General features: G+C 40.3%; 1 protein-coding gene across 5 annotated transcripts in view; it reads left to right on the forward strand.

Moving 5' to 3' along the window:
* PARN (poly(A)-specific ribonuclease) overlaps positions 1-18,157 on the forward strand; it is a 184,352-nt gene that overhangs the window by 19,979 nt on the left and 146,216 nt on the right. For all 5 annotated transcript variants that reach the window (XM_044936077.2, XM_006049765.4, XM_025275252.3 and 2 more), the window contains 7 exons: positions 850-915; positions 1,985-2,023; positions 3,374-3,416; positions 4,542-4,622; positions 7,310-7,366; positions 13,119-13,196; positions 17,360-17,403. In XM_044936077.2, coding sequence (XP_044792012.2) covers positions 850-915; positions 1,985-2,023; positions 3,374-3,416; positions 4,542-4,622; positions 7,310-7,366; positions 13,119-13,196; positions 17,360-17,403 — 408 coding nt within the window. The remainder of the gene's footprint in view (positions 1-849; positions 916-1,984; positions 2,024-3,373; positions 3,417-4,541; positions 4,623-7,309; positions 7,367-13,118; positions 13,197-17,359; positions 17,404-18,157) is intronic.

Genomic DNA, 18,157 nt, shown 5'->3' on the forward strand with positions numbered 1-18,157 from the left:
GCAATGTGTCACCAGGCCAGAGACTGCCTTGGCAAGTGGGCACACCTCTTGTGTGGGCCACAGGCCTGACAGCCACTGTTCCCCCGAAAGCAGAGGCCCATCCAGATATTGCAACATATCCATGTTTGTTTTTCTGTTGTGGTGAAGTTTCTGACAAGCACATGTGCCACGGGAGGAGCATCTGGTTTTGCTCAGTTTAGTTATCAGTATAGCTACTGACTCATTGGAAAAGACCCTGATGTTGGGAAAGATTGAAGGCAGAAGGAGAAGAGGGTGACAGAGGATGAGATGGTGGAATGGCATTACTGATTCAATGGACATGAACTTGGGCAAACTCAGAGATGGTGAGGGAGAGGGAGGCCTGGAGTGCTGCAGTCCATGTTGTTGAGAAGAGTTGGACATGACTTGGTGACTGAACAATAGACTTGGTGACTGAACAATATTACTTTACTAGGAAAGTAAAAATGTAAATCACTTGTATTGATGAATTCTTGAGAAGTTGTCACTAACTCATTAATAACAATGACAAATTCAGGCTGGGGAACACATGTATACCCACGGCAGATTCAAGTCAGTGTATGGCAAAACCAATACAATATGGTAAAGTAAAATAAATAAATAAACAGAAAAAAAAAATACCAGAGGGAGGAAGAAGATGTTAAAAGAAAAAAAAAAAAAATGACAAAAAAGAATCTGCCAAAGTAAAGTATTTTAAGCCTTACTGAACTAAAAAGTTATGATTTGGTAAATTTACATTGTCATACTAACTTTTGAGTATGATGGTTCTGTTGATTGACGACTTCATTCCTTAATGATGCTGATGGTCATGTTTTTATTCTAATTCTTCAGAGAGAAAATAGAGGATTTATTACAAAGTGAAGAAAACAAGAATTTGGATTTAGAGCCATGTACTGGGTCAGTTGCCTTGAATATTTTTACTTGTTCTTTTTCGGGAAAGGTAGATGATTTCTGGCATGTGCTCTCCTTGGTGTCTTAAAAACATTCATAAATAGTCTTTTTATTATAGGTATGTTCCCAGGATTTCAGCACTAACTTTAGCATTAATGCAGTGGGGACCATGGTATATTGAGACTGAGTGCTTTGTCCTGTCCTGGAGGGAAGAAAACTGTTGTGTACCTTTGCTTTAAGTCATGCTCAAGGGTGGCGTAACTATTGTAGCCTTGATGTGTGCTTCATACAGAAAGGCTTCGGAAGAGCAGAGTCCATTGTTAGGCTATTTCTGTCCTTTTCATTTCTCTCTGCAGTAAAAAGCATCGGTGTTTCAAAGAGTCAGTAACTGAAACAGCCTGCTTTCCTTCCTTTTACTTTGTGACTAGCTTCACAGAAGTGTTAATGCATCTGTCTACTTAAAATTCTCTTCATACAACCACAGGAGGTAATATTTTGGTTGGATAAGGACTTCTGCCTCTTCTATAAAGGCAGTATAATAATAGCAGTGATAAAGAGCATTTTCAATTCATTAATTCTCTTGGAGAAGAGAATGGCTACTTCAGTATTCTGGCCTGGAGAATTCCATGGACTGTTCCATGGGGTTGCAAAGAGTTGGACATGACTGAGCAACTTTCACTTTTATGTTCAATTCATTAATTAGGCTGTGTGGTGACATAGTTGTGGCACACGGGCTTCTCTGGTTGTAGCTTGAGTGCATCTCTCTAGTCGTGGTGTATGGGCTGAATTGCCCCTTGGCATATAGGATCTTACTTCCCTGACTAGGGATCAAACCCGAGTCCTCTCCATTGGAAAGTGGACCACCGGGGAAGTCCCAGTAAAGAGCATTTTGATGAAGAAAAGTGGTGAGGAATCCTCCCACCTCAAGCATCCTCTCTGTTCTTTTTTGCATATTAACTGTCACTTCTAATGAAGCCTCTTTTAAAACTGATATGGTCTTTCCCAATCAGTGCTTGGTCAGTTTGAAATTTCCTTCAGTGATTGCAAATTAATACCTTTTCACTTGTTTTCGTAGGTTCCAAAGAAAACTGATTTATCAGACTTTGAGCTGGAAGTAAGTGTTTATATTATACATGAGGGTTCTGTGAGGGACCCAGAATTAAAAAATTAAACGCAGTTTTTTAGCCTTTATTTCATTTTTGATGTTCTGCTGGTTTTGGTGACTTGACCATACCATGTTCTTGGGCAGTGCTTCATTTTATTACTGTTTTCCCCAATTTCTTAAGTTAAATACCCGCTTAATTTATCTGCTCTTGCTTCTTAGTAGCTGCTGTAAAGGCTTTACAGTTTTCTTTTAATGATCAACTTGGCGAATCCTAAATTGTAGTATTGTTTTTGTTCTTTGAAGGTATATGATAAAGATTTGGCTTTAAGACCTGGGAAATACTCAGGTGAATGCTCTTTGTTTTTCTTTTTTGAAACAGGATAATTTTTATTTAGATTCTTGTCATTTAAGTTAACTTTTTAATTTATGCAGCTTAAAATATTTAATTATATTAGGCTGCCTTCTTTACTATACTTCAGTAGCATCGTACACAGAATTTTTAATTTCATACTTTTGCTGTTTATAAGAAATATTGAAATAAATTAGATTAAATGAAAGGCAAATGCTTTTTCTAAAGCAGGGATTAGATCATGGGTGGGTTTCAGGATGCCTGTGAATCTCCTGAAATAATATCCAAAATTTTGTATGTGTTTTTTTCTGGAGGTATTTCCATTAGTTTAATTATATTTTCAAGTGAATCTCTTAGCAGTTGAATGTCAGGATTGGACAGATGGATGTTTGCACTTGACTTTGTTTTGGGTTTTTGTTCTTTCGTTAGAATCTGCCAGTGGCATGTACACTGGGAATTTAGTTTGACCAGACTAGGAAAAGGGCCATTATTATTTGATCAGGCTCCTTTCCTCTCATGTTATCCTTGCAACATACTCCCCATGGATTCCAGATTCCTCTCCTTGGCAGATGCCAACTACTGTGCAGCTTACCACAGAGTTACTCATCTCAAACCTCCCCTGTGTGTGCCCCAGACCATCCAAAGAGACCTTCAAAATTTTTCACTTAGGAAGTAAGCATTGTGACATTTAGAAGCAAGATTTGACTGTGGGGTAATGTGTTGACTGTATTATATGATGCCTGACATTTCAGAAACTGCCTAAGTCCTAAAAACTTAATTTGAAATCAGATACATTGCTGTATTCTAAGAGCAGAGATAGGGAAACATTTGGAAACTGAAATATTATGGAATAGGCTTACTCTGCAGTCTTCCTTGTAGTAATATTTATTGCATACTTAATAAAACTGATGTAATGAAATTATAGCTATAAAGTTGTTTTAAAAGTCCTTTAGGGTCTTAGCTGTCATTAGCTCGTCTACTGATAATCATGTTTTCTTTCTTTTCTTTAGGTATCCCAAAGGCATTCATGTTGAGACTTTAGAAACCGAAAAGGTAACCCCAAGGCTTATCCAGGGCCAACATTAAATGCATTGAACCAGTGCCACAATATTCAAGTACAAAGTGCAATCAGATCAAGAAGTTGAAAGTCAGAGTTGGCTCCCATATGTATGAGCTGGGTGACATTGGACAAGTCATTTCCCCGCTGCCAGCCTCGGTTTCCTCACTTGTAAATCCTTGCGTGAGTGTGGTAATGATGAGCTCCACTGTCTCACAGCAAAGTAGTCGATGGAACTGAACTTTGTAAACTTGAGAGCATGCAAATGTTAGTACACGTTCTCATCATCACAGAAAGCTGATATGCATGGTACTCATGTAGTAATTTCTTCTTGTTACATGGGCCACTAAAATTGGGTTTTAGAATCTGGGGCATCAGCAGTCTGTCATCATGTATTCCCGGAGAGCAGTGATAGAACCGAAATGGGTAGTGGTGGGCTGATGGTGGGTTCCTTTGACAGAACTATAGAATTTTAGAATTCAGTTCTTGTTCTTAAGTGAGATATCTAATTAAATAAGAGATTACATAAATTAAATCTTGCTAGAAGATAAGTCTCAGACTTTGACACAGGAGATTTTGTGGTGTTTGATTGATCCAGAATGCAGTGTGAGAAAGAAGATGCTAGTTATCTGACAGGTTACTGGAAAATCCAGGATTTTTCTTTTATGTTAATGAGAAATGATATAGAAATTTTAAAAATTGAGGTATGGTTGACTTATCAGTATTAGTTTTAGGTATATAATATGATTCAAATTTATATGGGTTACATAGAATTTTTATTTCAAAACCAACTACTTTGAAATCCGTGTTCAAATGCAACATCTTAGTGTCCATTATGAAGTGTCTTACTGACACAGTCTCTTGATATTTATAATTGACTCTGTTGGGGTGAATTAATAAATCATAGGAAAATGTCGTGGAAACAGGGGAACGAATTCTAGTTTGTAAAGCAACAACTCAACTTTTGGTGGCATTTCAAGATACTTTGAATGTGTTTAGCCCCTGAAAGACTGTGCACTGATAAAAATTATAACTTCTAATGGTGGCAGAACCTGAATTTCAGAGGGTGAGGAGGGTCAGGTAGCTTCCAGAAAATTGTATATCTCCTTTATGTCTTTTAGAAAGAGCGATATATTGTTATCAGCAAAGTAGATGAAGAAGAACGCAAAAGAAGAGAGCAACAGAAACATGCTAAGGAACAGGTGATTGAACTACACTCATTTCCTTTGGGTGAGAAATGGCAACAGAATTGTAGATCCTATGTTGGATTCAATTTAGTGACTCATTTTCTCCCGTAGAAGAATTGAATTCATAGCAAAACCTGAAAGAGAGTGAGGGAAATCTAAGAGTAGGTATTTAGACGTAGCCAGCAAAGTGAGGATGGCATCGTGGTGGACCGTCTTCACCTTCATGAAGCCATCTCAGAGCAAGAGTTAGTGGTTAGCATTCAGACTTTGTGTCACTGAGCGTCTCGGCCCATTAAGTGGTCTCACTGTGGCTAAATTCAGGCCCGGTTACCTAGTTTTCCTAAAACAAAGTTAAGACAATATGGGCCTACAGATGCATGCTCATAGTTATGTTGGAACCTCACTTTGGTTGTCCTCTGGAGAATGGATTCTAGCAGGAAGACCAGTTAAGCTGAAGAGTAACCAGCTAAGAGACACTGGTGGCCTTAAACAGGAGAAAGTGAAGTGGAAATGTTAAGCGGTCTTTCGTGTCCAACTCTTTGCGACCTGATGGACTATAGCCCGCCAGGCTCCTCTGTCCATGGAATTCCCCAGGCAAGAATACTGGAGTGGGTTGCCATGCTGTCCTCCAGAGGGGCTTAGCTTTGGGAATAGGTTTTTTTTTCTTTTAAAAAAAATATTCTATTAAAAAATTTAATTCTGGGAAAGTATGTAACATGAAATTTACCATCTTTGCCAGTTTGAAGTATTCAATTCTGTACTGTTAAATACATTCACATTGTCCTACAACCATTACCACCATCCGTCTCCAGACTGTTTTTATCCTGCAAAATTGAAACACTATACCCATTAACTAATAACTTCTTATTCCTCCCGTCCCCCCAGCCTCTGGTACCCACTGTTCTGCTTTCTGTCTATGAATTTGACTCCTCTCAATGCCTCACATAAGTAGAATCAGATAGTATTTGTCTTTCTGTTACTGGCTTCGTTCATTTAACATAATGGCATTTTGGGTTCATCTTTATTGTAGCATGTGTCACAATTTCCTTTCTTTTTAAAGTCTGAATAATAATATATATACCACATTATGTTTGTCCATTTATCTGTTGATGGACTCTTGTGTTGCTTCTGTCTTTTGGTTCTTGTGACTAATGCTGCTCTGAACATGAGTGTCAAGGACTCTCTTGAGTCCTTGCTTTCAATTCTTTGGGGCGTATACCCAGGAGTGGAATTGCTGGATCATACGGTAATTCTGTTTTTAATATTTTGAGGGACTACCGTGCTATTTCCCACGTGACTGTACCACTTTACATTCCCACCAACAAAGTACAAGTCTTCCAGTTTCTCCACAAAACCATCAGTGTTTTTTAGACTCGAGTAATTTAAGGAAGTGAACAATTTCAATGAGGGTGAAACGGGAGAGCAGGGGACTTGCAGGTTCCTGGGAATTAAACTGGACCTGGTGAATTTTTTTTTAATTTAAATTTTTGGCCATGCCACACAGCATGCAGGATCTTAGTTCCCTGACCAGGAATAGAACCCATGCTCGTTGCAATGGAAGCACAGTCTTAATGCCTGGACCAGGGACATCCCAGGAGAAGAGTCATTAAGTAATTTAGCTGTGAAGAGACAAGGAGAAGGAGAGTGGTTCCCTAGAGCTTAGAGTTAAGGAAAGGATTTCAAGATAGGAAAGAAATTGAGTCTATTTAAGCACCATCATGAAGAAAACAGGAGGGAAGAAGCTGAGTGGCAGTGAGTCTCAGTGTGGTGCTATACAAATTTTATAAAAATGCATTTGACCAGGAAAAAAGAAGGTGGCGGGGGTGGGGGGCGGGCGGTGCTTCCCTGGTGGCTCAGTTGGTAAAGAATCCTCCTATAGTGCAGGAGACCTAGGTTTGATCCTTGGGTTGGGAAGATCCCCTGGAGAAGAGAATGGCAACCCACTCCAGTATTCTTGCCTGGAGAATCCCATGGACAGAGGAGCCTGCTGGGCTACAGTTCATGGGGTCAAAAAGAGTCTGACATGACTGAGCAACTAAGCACTCACTCAGGAAAAAAAAAAATCAGAGAATTCTTGATTTAACAGTTGGTCTGAGTGGTCCTCCTAGGAATGGAATGCAGTATTAATTTGGCCAGCAGGTGGCAGCTTTTAAAAGTCTCTGTTTCTAAGGCAACTTCTTGTTTAGTCCTTAAGTTGTATCGGATTCTGCAACCCTGTGGACTATAGCCCACCAGATTCCTCTGTCCATGGGATTACCCAGGCAAGAATACTGGAATGGATTGCCATTTCTTCCTCTAGGGGATCTTTCTGACCCAGGGATTGAACCCATTTCTCTTGCATTGGCAGATGGATTCTTTACCGCTCAGCCACCATGGAAGCCCTCAAGGCAGCTTGAGGGATGTGGAGATTTCAGCAGTTGATTGGAAGTGATGGGTATACCCTAGCACTGTTAGCTTAGTAACTAATGAATAGTTTGCCACTTGCTCATCCCTCTCTCTGAAACAGAAAAATGGTACATGCAGAAATCATTTCCAATGCAGTTGTTTGGGGGTGATGGACTCAAAACATGGGAAACAAAAGTTATCTAACTGGGTATAAGATTTCAGCCTCTGTTTTTTTTTTTTTTGCCTAGATTTTAACTTATTCAAACAAGGAACATATATATTTCAATAGTTGGTTTTTTGTTTTGTTTTTAAATTAGGAAGAACTGAATGATGCTGTGGGATTTTCTAGAGTCATTCATGCCATTGCTAATTCGGTGAGTGAAACAAACTTTGTAATTAGTTTCCTGAACATAACATTTACTGTGAAATGCCAAGTTATCATTACAAATCCATCATCTGGTCACATTGATATTAGAATGTTTTCCTGGTCTGGAAGGAGAAGTTAGAACTTAATAAAGATAGCTTGTTGTCATAATGCGCTCAGCGTGACATTATAATTGCTGACTTACATCCAAACCATTTTTTTAGAAAGCATTTCTATTAAAACGCAGAAGAGGATTATACTGTGATGGCCTTATGTGGGTCCATGAAACTGATATTTATTATTCTCAAAACCAACAAGTAGCAGAATAGCAAACTAAAGAAGATGAGGAGAAATAATCTAGTGTTTGAAACCTTGTATTCCTTCATTAAAAGAAATCTAGAGGATAAAAATAATTGTGTTGAATTCCTCTGCTTAACTGAATCTTGTATGTTTGTTTTTTAAATAATTTTATTTATTTATTTAGGCTGTGCTGGGTCTTTGTTGTCGTGAGGGCTTTTCTCTAGTTTTGGCGAATAGGGGCTCCTCTTTCGTTGCAGTGCGCAGGCTTCTCATTGCGGTGGCTTCTCTTGTGGAGCGCAGGCTCCAGAGCACGTGGGCTCAGTGGCTGCGTCTCCTGGGCTCTAGAGCACAGGTTTAATGGTTGTGGTGCATGGGCTTAGTTTCTCCCCAGCATGTGGAATCTTCCCCAGCCAGGGATTGAACCTGTGTCTCCTGTATTGGCAGCTAGATTCTTTACCACTACCCCTGAGAATCCCTGAATGTTACATTTTAATAGCATTAGATACATTTAAAAAATGTGTCAACTGTTTATGTAAATGTGCTGGAGGGTTCTGTGATAGATATAGTAGATATTTTCCCTTGTTTCTTACATCCTTTAAGAAAAGAAGCACGCCCATCTTGCACAGAGAAGCTGGGTCTTGCTGCTGGTTGTTCTGTTGAGTTACCCATCCAAGTCACACTGCTTGCCTGATGTTAAACTTCCTGGAGTCTAAGACCTCCTTGTCCTTGAGTAGCTGGCCTAGGGAGAAGGCATTGTCTCCCTCAAGGAGTCGTCTTGTCCCTTAGATGCTGAGCTCCGCATCGGGGGAGCTTGAAGGCGGTGCTCCAGGAGTCCATGGTTGTCTCAACAGCAGGTGTAGCCTTGTCAAACAGGAGCACTTTCGGGGAGGCAGCCACTGTCCCCAGCAAGGGGTAAACAGAACTTAGACCTTGAGAGAGAGAAGGGCTGGCTTCTTAGGAGCTCTTTCTCTCAAGTAAATGATGTTACCGAAACAGAATAGAACCAGGGATAAGCCTGGAGAAAAACAAAGGTGTGGGTCTCTTGAGAAGTAGCTAAAAAGCTAGTTTAAAACTCAACATGTCAAAAAACTAAGATCATGGCCTCTGGTCCCATCACTTCATGGCAAATAGATGGGGAAACAATGGAAACAATGACAGACTTTATTTTCTTGGGCTCCAGAATCACTGCAGGTGGTGACTGCAGCCACGAAATTAAAAGACACTTGCTCCTTGGAAGAAATGCTGTGACAAACCTAGATAGCGTATTAAAAAGCAGAGACATACTTTGCCAACAAAGATCAATATAGTCAAAGTTATGGTTTTTCCAGTAGTCATGTATGGATGTGAGAGTTGGACTGTAAAAAAGGCTGAGCACTGAAGAGTTGATGCTTTTGAATTGTGGTGTTGGAGAAGACTCTTGAGAGTCCCTTGGACTGCAAGGAGATCAAAGCAGTCAGTCCTAAACTAAAGGAAGTCAGTCCTGAATAGTCGTTGGAAAGACTGATGCAGAAACTGAAGCTCCAAAACTTGGGCCACCTGATGCGAAGAGCCAACTCATTGGAAAAGACCCTGATTCTGGGAAAGATTTAAAGCAGAAGGAGAAGAGGGTGACAGAGGATGAGATGGTCAGATGGCATCACTGATTCAATGGACAATAACTTGGGTAGACTCCGTGAGATGGTGAGGGACAGGGAAGCCTGATGTGCTGCAGTCCAAAGAGTTGGGACACAACTGATCAACAGCAACAAGATTGCGTGTATCCAGAGAAGCAGAGAGGGCTTCCCTGGTGGCTCAGTGGTAAAGAATCTGCCTGTAATGCAAGAGAATTGGGTTTGATCCCTGGATTAGAAAGATCTCTTAGAGAAGGAAGTGGCAACCCACTCCCGTATTCTTGCCTGGTATATTCCATGGACAGAGGAGCTTGCTGGGCTACAGTCTGTGAAGTCACAGAGAGTTGGGCTTGACTGAGAGACACACACACACAGAAGCAGAGGGGAGTTTCTGGTCTTGTTTGCTTACATTATACACACTTAACCAGCCGTCTTCAGAGCAGTGGTGGATTGATTGAAGCTGTCCCTGAAACAGATGTGGGGCAGCAGTTGGCTTTGAGCTCCCATAACCAGCATGATGGTTTAGGGGGCTTTTCCAAGATGGGGGCATTTATTTGCCTTGTACAAACAATTCAGATCCCTTAGCCAGCTGTGCCTCTATTTATTTTTCCTCTCTGTGGTCCCTCTTCAGCAGAGTGATTCATAGCATGTTGTGGACCATCCGAAGTGCACGTCACGGAACATACCGTGATAAAAATTTAGCCCTGTTTATTAGTGATCCAGACTTTTAAAATTTAAGTCACGTACTTCGAAACTACTAACATAGTTGAGCTCTGTATAGCCAGTGAACAAGTAAACACTCTATATTAGACCAGGTTCTTTCCCTGTCACTCTTAGTAACGAATCTGTTTTCTCTAGTTTTAAAAAAATTCGTATTAATTTTTCACCCACAGAAAAGTTGCAAAACTGGTACAGGATTTCTATACACCCGTCACCTAGCTACACCTAATGTTATTATCTTGTATAACCATACAGTTGCAGAACCATGAAATTAGCATTGGTACAATACTATGAGCTAACTTGAATTTAACCTGTTTTTCCTCTAAGTCCTTTTCCTGTTCATGGTTCTATCTAGGATCCCACATTGCATTTACTTGTTATTTCTCCTTAGTCTTCTGCAGCCTGTAGTTTACTTTGTCTTTCATAACCTTGATGTTTTTAAAGAGTGTTGATTGTAATTGTGTCAGGTGTCCCTTGGTTTGGATTTGTTTGATCTTTTCTCACGTTGGATTGAAGACACAGTTTGGGCAGGCATGCCACAGAAAAGATGATTCATGACGTTGACCCCCATCCCTCAGTTCAGGTGGTGTCTGCTGGGTTTATGCACTGTAGAGTTACTGTTTTCCCTTTTGTAGTTAATAAATATATTGGAGATATTTGGAGGTGCTGAAAATCCTGTTTTTTCTCGAGCTTTTGCCAGTGACACAGCATCTGTCAGTGGCTCTTGCCTGCAGCCATCATTACTGTGGTATTCTAGTGGCAAGTTTGTGTTTCCCTCTTTCTTTCTCCTTTGTTTCTGGAAATCTTTTAGAAGAGCTGCCCCTGCTCCCCTTCTGTTAATTCTTTTTTTTTTTTTTTTTTTTTGGACTCAGAGAAATTGATTTCATTCTACATATCTTTAAACAATTGATTTATTTATTTGGCTACATCAGGTCTTAGTTGCAGTGTGCAGGCTCTCTAGTTGTGGTGCACAGGCTTAGTAGTTGGGGCTTGCGGGGTGAGTTGCTCCAAGGCACGTGGGATCTTAGTTCCCTGATTAGAGATTGAACTGACATCCCCTGCATTGGAAGATGGATTCTTAACCACTTGGCCACCAGGGAGGTCCCCACTGTGTAGAGGTATTTCTTAATTTAAAAACATTATCTATTTATTTATTTTTGGCTCTGCTGAGTCTTCACTGCCGTGTGTGGGCTTTAGTTGCAGTGGGGCAGGGGCTACTTTTCTCTAGTTGCGGTGTGCAGGCTCCTCGGTGCAGTGGCTTCTCTCATGGAGCATGGGCCCTAGAGCATGCAGGCTTCCGTTGATGTGGCACACAGGCTAGTTGCCCCACAACCTGTGGGGTCTTCCTGGACCAGTGATTGAACCTTGTCCCCTGCATTGACAGGTGGATTCCTAACCACTGGACCATGAGGGAAGTCCCTCTACAGATTTTAATCTAGTGTTGTTATTTTGTTCTTATTTATTTTGTTGCTCGGATGGTATCACATGGGCCATTGGCGCTTCTTCAGGCTGACTCCGCTGGAACAAGCCCCATCCTTTTCTGAGCACCTCCTTACTTTCTGACATCACAAGATATTCCGCACTTATCTTGTATTTTCCCTTCCTCAGCTCTAGAATCAAGGACTTCTCCAAGGAGCCCTGGTTCCTTTTAGAAACCAAGTTCTGGTGCTGGGCTCCTGCTGTAGTGTTACTACTTCTAGTTCCCCTCCCTGCACAGAGCTAAGAATGATACATGTGTAACCATGCATGTATACACATGTTGCTATTTCCATGTCAGACTTAAATGCACAGAGCTAAGAATGATACATGAGTGTAACCATGCATGTATACACACTTTGATATTTCCCTGTCTGACTTAAATGCACAGAGCTAAGAATGATACATGTGTAACCATGCACATATATACATGTTGATATTTCTGTGTCTGAGTTATATGCATATTTTAAAAAATGAATTTATAGTGATATATGACAGATTCTAGTCCAATACCACAGGGTTTACTTTTAACCTACTCTCTTTTCTTATTTGTAACTTTCTCCCCTCCAACACTGGGAATTGCAGTTCTTGTTATCTGCTGTGTTGATGTTAGTTCTGTTCTTCCCAACCTCTTTCAGTATGGTCGAGGGCTTCATTTATAATACAGTTAGGTTTATCTTTTAGGGTTTCCATTTTGGGTTCCTTCCTTCTCTGTGGTTTCAATCAATACTTGGTATCTTAGCATTGCATAGATATTCAGAATGGCCCACACACTGAGCTGAGAGAATAGCTCATCTGTTGGATTTGGGAGATTTTTGTATAGAATTATTTATTTCAGAGAATTATGTTTAGCTTTGTGAGTCAAGGAGTATTGCTCTGAAGGTCCACTGGGATGTAGCGAAAAGCTCTGGATGCTTTATGTTAAAAATGCTGTCACCTGGCTAGCTAAATCTAAGTTGATGTTCCATTTTTTGCAGTTTTTTTTTATCAAAATGGACTAATTTATTGCATATATATTGTACCTCATTGGTTGAGGAGCAGTAAATTTCATTGGAAACAATATTTCAGAACAAGCCCTGTGGAATTTGACATACATGATGAAGGAAATGAAAACTCGTTCTTCTTAATAAAGTTTGTTATACACCTTCTAGCATTGTTATGAGTGTGTCTTTTGAAAATAAGTGAGTTGTTTTGAAGAAAACATTTCTGAAATAGATATTCGGAGTTTGTTCACAAATTATTTGACAGTTCAAGGTATCTAGTATTTTCAGTTACTTTTTTGAGCTCTTTAATAAACATTTTACTACTTCTGATTCTTGTGTTAATAAAATTATACTACTTCTGATTCTTTTGGGTAGAAGATGAATAAAAATCAGAGAAAGAGATCAATGAAATCGAAGTCATTTGGAGCTTTTACTTTGCATTCTGGATTTTACACCAGAAGAGGAATGAAGCCAGCCCAAATTTATTTGCATATCTTTATACATTTTTTTTCCCCTTAGTGTCAAAAAGTAAGTTTAGTACAAAATCCTCATGGAACCAAGCCATACATTTCAAGATACTTAGCATTTTCTGTTAGTTTTTTGAGCTCTTCAATAAAAAGCCCTGATACAATTTTACACCAAGGAGTCTTTCTTAACCTTGACTTTTTTTCAGGGGAAGCTTGTCATTGGACACAACATGCTCTTGGATGTCATGCACACGGTTCATCAGTTCTACTGCCCTCTGCCTGCGGTGAGTGTCTTGTCAGCCTGTGTTAAGAATTCTCGTCTTCAATACTGAGAAAGCGTTCTCTGTGGGGTTCCGTTCCCTTGTCCGCAGCTGTCCCAGAGGGACAGTCTCCTGCACTTGGTTGAATGTTTTTGAAGAGATTTCAAAGGATCTTGGGATGGCTGCCATTGCTGGAGTGAGGTTAAACATTTGTTTGGTCTTGATGCCGGAGGTTTGTTTGCTCAGTACTGAGCAGGGGTTGCTGAGCCGCACATTTGGTCTTCAGGTTTGATACTGCCAACATGAGCCATAGCAGGGCATTGAAGCGGTGGTGGCTGGGGTTGGGGGGTGGGCAGGGGTGGGGGGTGGGGCTAGAGGTCTGTAGACTGGATCAGGTTGTGTAAACGTCTTGGTTCCCTCTTGTGAGGCTGCTTCCCTTAGATTCTTTGTGGACCTTGGTGTTTTTGGACTCTTGGAGCCATGCTGTCTCTGTGCACCAAAGCACGAGCTCCAGGTAAAGGGCTGCTCTCTGTCTCCTCCTCTTCGCTCCCTGACTGCCTGGGGCCTCATCTCTCTGCTGCTCATCACTGCAGTGTCTCTCCTTCATTTTCTCCCCATATTTTCTGTCCTTTAGTGATCTCACCCACCTTCTAGGACTTCAGCTGGAAGACACTGACATCTTCCTCTCCAGCTGGGATCTCTCCTCAGATCCAGGTCACAGTTGATGCTGACCCCGCACGTCTCTACCTGGGTAGCTTTCAGGATGAGTGGGGTTTAAAATTCATGTGTCGCAAATAGGGTGTGCAACTTAACATAACCTTCCTCTCCTTCTGTCTCCAAACCCATTCTTTCTCCTGATTGCTTTACTGTAAATGATGCCCAGTCACCAACATGGTTTTTAACATCCGTTTTGGCTCTTCTCTGTCCCCCAGATCTGGCCAGTTACAAAATCCTGCCAGTTTTGTCTCCAGGCTGTCTCGCACATCTGGATTCTTTCCATTTCAAGTAGCAAGTAGCCTTATTCCTCATCTGAAGTTAGCAAACTCCAGGCAGGATTCCCTGCCTCACTTTAACCTTCAGCTCACCCTTTAAACAGAGGTTGGCAAAAAAGGGTCAGATAGTAAAATATTTGGGGCTTTCCAGGCTGAATAGTCGTTGTCAGGACTCTCAACACTGCCACTGTCACCTGAAAACTGCTGTGGAATGCAGCGCGTCAACAAACGGATATGACGTTGCCCCAGAAAAATTTTATTTAAAAATAGGTGATAGTCCAGATTTGGCCCGTGGCTGTGGTTTTCCAGTCTCTGTTTTAAACTATTATACCACCAGATTTTTTTTTAATTGGAAGATAATTGCTTTTCAATATTGTGTTGGTTTCTGCCGTACAACAACTCGAATCAGCTGTAATTATATATATATATATATCTCCCTTCCCTCTTGAGCCTGTCTTCCCTACCCTGAACCCCATCCCTCTGGGTCATCACAGAGCACCAGGCTGGGCTCCCTGTGTTATAGAGCAGCTTCCCGCTAGCTAGCTGTTTTACACGTGGTAGTGTGTATATGTCAGTGCTACTCAATTCGTCCTACCCTCTCCTTCCCCCTTCCTGTCCGCAAGTCCATTTTCTATGGCTTTGTCTGCATATACCACGAGATTTACCTTTTTTTTGGTTTGTTTATTTATTTTTTGTTTTATTTATTATTTTTTTTTAATTTAAATTTATTTATTTTAATTGGAGGCTGATGGCTTCTGGATTGGATAATACCTACTTTAGAGTTCACTATCATTTATACATCTGCAAAGCCTCAGTTACTTCATGTTTCTCACAATGCATCATTCCTTCAGCATCTTGATTACTTTTCTTTGGAAAATTCCGACTGTTGGGAAGCCTGTTCCTATTTCTGCAGCCTTAAGATTGTCCTTGCTTTTCATAAAAACTGCATCACCCTCAGGGACTCAAAGGCATCATAGTTGTGAGACTCAAACATGATGGGTGTGAATTTGCATTCTGTAAATCTAAAGAGCTAATGTTAATTTCAGATTCGTCACTCCTTATTGACTGAATAGTAGTAGCCTCTCTCACGGCCTTTTGACCTTCAGAGCTTCAGTGAAGTTATCTGTAAGGAAAAGTGTATTTAATGCTGGGTTTATAGGTGTTTTAAACAGCAAACAGAGCTTGGCTTGTAAGAGGCATTAAATACTGATTTAACAAATGAGAGTCTTCCGACTGTGTCAGCTTTGTAATCTCCTGATGTATGGCTCTGTCCACATCACTGACCCTGAGTTAAATTCTGAGTTAATCCCATGTTCTTTGTTTTTCTATACAGTTGATTCTTTTTAGCCTGCATTATCAAGCCTTCTGTGATCTGGCCCAACCTTCTTGTGTAGTCTGGACCTGTTTTTGTCCTTCTTCCCAGCCAGACTGGCTTGTTTTTTCTCACCCTAGAAAACGTTGTGTGCTTTTGCACGTCTGTAGTTTTTGGTATATGAAATCCTTCAATTTGAATTTCCTCTGGCTTTTCTGAGTGTTTGCTATTTACGGCTTTACCCATCTTACCCAGGTACAGTGTATGCCTCTTTGGGTGTACACCTTTCCCTTGCCTGCTGCCTTGCCCGAGTGATCTTTGCTTTCTCTGAACTGTCAGAGAACCATGTACCTCTTCTGTTGCATAATTTTTGCCTTTACATCTTACTCTGCTTTTCTCTCTAAGTGATTCCCTCCTTGGACAAGGAGTGTGACCTTTTTATTGTCTGTGTCTAAATGCCTAGCATAGCGCTTTGTATGTAAGGACTTAATAAATGTTATCTTGCATGTAGCTGGTTTTCAATCAGATTGTCCTGGAAAGAGCATATGATTTATTGCACAGTAGAAGGTGGGTTAGGGTAAGTGGTTTTATCCTTGCTTTATTACTAGGCCCGGGTATGTTATGTAGCTTCTTTGTGTTCTGTCATTGTCAGAAGGAGAAAATGGTTTTCTTCCATCCACCTTTGGAAGAAGTGATGACAGGAAAGGAAAAAGCCTAATTAAAATGATAGAACTTTTACATACACAGTTACCAAATGTATTTAAAAGTACAGTAAAGAATCTACATTTTGGGGCAGGTTTTTAGGGGAAGAGTCTCTTCTTAAAAGTCTTGCTATTCTTTCTTGCTTGTGAGGCTTTCTAATGGTACTGAGAGATTACAGTCTTTATTGTCTTTTTGTTTGACTTAGCACTGAAACCTCTTATTCATGTATTGTTCATTAATTTAACGATAGCCATTGAAAAAGCTGGTAAATACTTCAAGCTAGCTAAATACAGACTGTATTTACAGGCTCGAAAAGCTAATGGGAAATGGCAGTTTCCTGTGAAGCATGAATAACGCTGAAGAGAACTGTAGTCACAGTGGATCAGGAGGATGAGTAGGCGGTGTGGTGTGGCAATTATGTATATAAATAACGTTAATTCAAAATGAGAGCAATCTCATTCCAGCTCTAGACTTCCTGATCAGATAAACTTGGGAAATGAATTGCCTAATTTAGGCGTTTGCTATTGGTGCCACTTAAGCAATTTTCTGAGTAGTTAAAGCAAGAATCATGTGTATTGGAAAGTCTGTGTTTTAATGGCCATTTTAACCAATATTTCAATGGTGTTTCCATTAAAAGTATGATCCAATTTACAGTATGTCCATTTCCTGCATGAACCACTTTATTTTATTTTTTTAAAAATTTTATTGAAGTATAGTTGATTTGTAGTGTTATGTTAATTTCTGCTGTACAGCAAAGTGACTCAGTTATACATAAATATTCCTTTTCATATTCTTTTCCTTTATGCTTAATCACAAGATACTGTCAACCATTTTGTTTAAATAATTCTAAATGTCTCACTTTACAATGAGTTGTGTAATAGAAGTATTAGTGATAGTTTTCTACACATAATAAAAACCTTTTCCCCCAAACTCTTATGTTTCAGCCATAAAATGCTCATATATCTATTTTGCTTATGCAGAATTTTAGTATCAGGTCATATGATTCCCAATCAGTGAGGAATTGCCAAAATTTTTAGATATTAGTGAGAATTGGAAGTTTAGCTTCAAGGGCCTGTGTTGGTATCATGGTTTGAGAAAAGAACCATGGGACTTGAAATATTTGTTTTAAATATTGCAAATATACCAGTAAAATTATAACAGGTCACATTCTTATTTTTTAGGACTTAAATGAATTTAAGGAGATGACAACATGTGTTTTCCCCAGGTAAGCTTTCTTTGAGGATTTGCCTTTGGTTTAAAACAGCCATCAGGGCATCCATAATTACACATAGGTATAAGGCAATGGCACCCCACTCCAGTACTCTTGCTTGGAAAATCCCATGGATGGAGGAGCCTGTTAGGCTGCAATCCATGGGGTCGCTAAGAGTTGGGCACGACTGAGCGACTTCACTTTCACTTTTCACTTTCATGCATTGGAGAAGGAAATGGCAGCCCACTCCAGTGTTCTTGCCTGGAGAATCCCAGGGATGGGGGAGCCTGGTGGGCTGCTGTCTATGGGGTCGCACAGAGTCGAACACGACTGAAGTGACTTAGCATTAGCATACAGTAATTTATTAAAACCATTGGATCATGGTGACAGTTCAGTTTGCATAAGCTGGAAAATGGCTTAATAGTTCCACCTTGCTGATGTTTGCTTTTACAAATGATGATTATGTTTGTTGTTAAAATTTAAAAATCAGAATTTGATCCAAGGGTGAAAATGGACAGCAGCTGCTTTTTTCTCATCCTGTCTCCCACTGTCTGAGGGACCTGGGAGGTCTGCTTGAGTTGGCGTTTGTCTCTCTTGTCTGTTGGGTGAACCTTGTCACAGTGAAGCATCCAGTTGAGGGTATTCAGTTGAATATTGAAGATGGTTGAATATATAGTTGGATATGTTGAGAGTATTCTGTCGTCGGTCAAAAACTGTCTGGCTAGAGAACTCCTTTTTCGCAACTTTGTCAGTGCCTTAGCCTGTTGGT

This window comes from Bubalus bubalis, chromosome 24, assembly GCF_019923935.1.
Source record: "Bubalus bubalis isolate 160015118507 breed Murrah chromosome 24, NDDB_SH_1, whole genome shotgun sequence".
Classification (NCBI taxonomy): domain Eukaryota; kingdom Metazoa; phylum Chordata; class Mammalia; order Artiodactyla; family Bovidae; genus Bubalus; species Bubalus bubalis.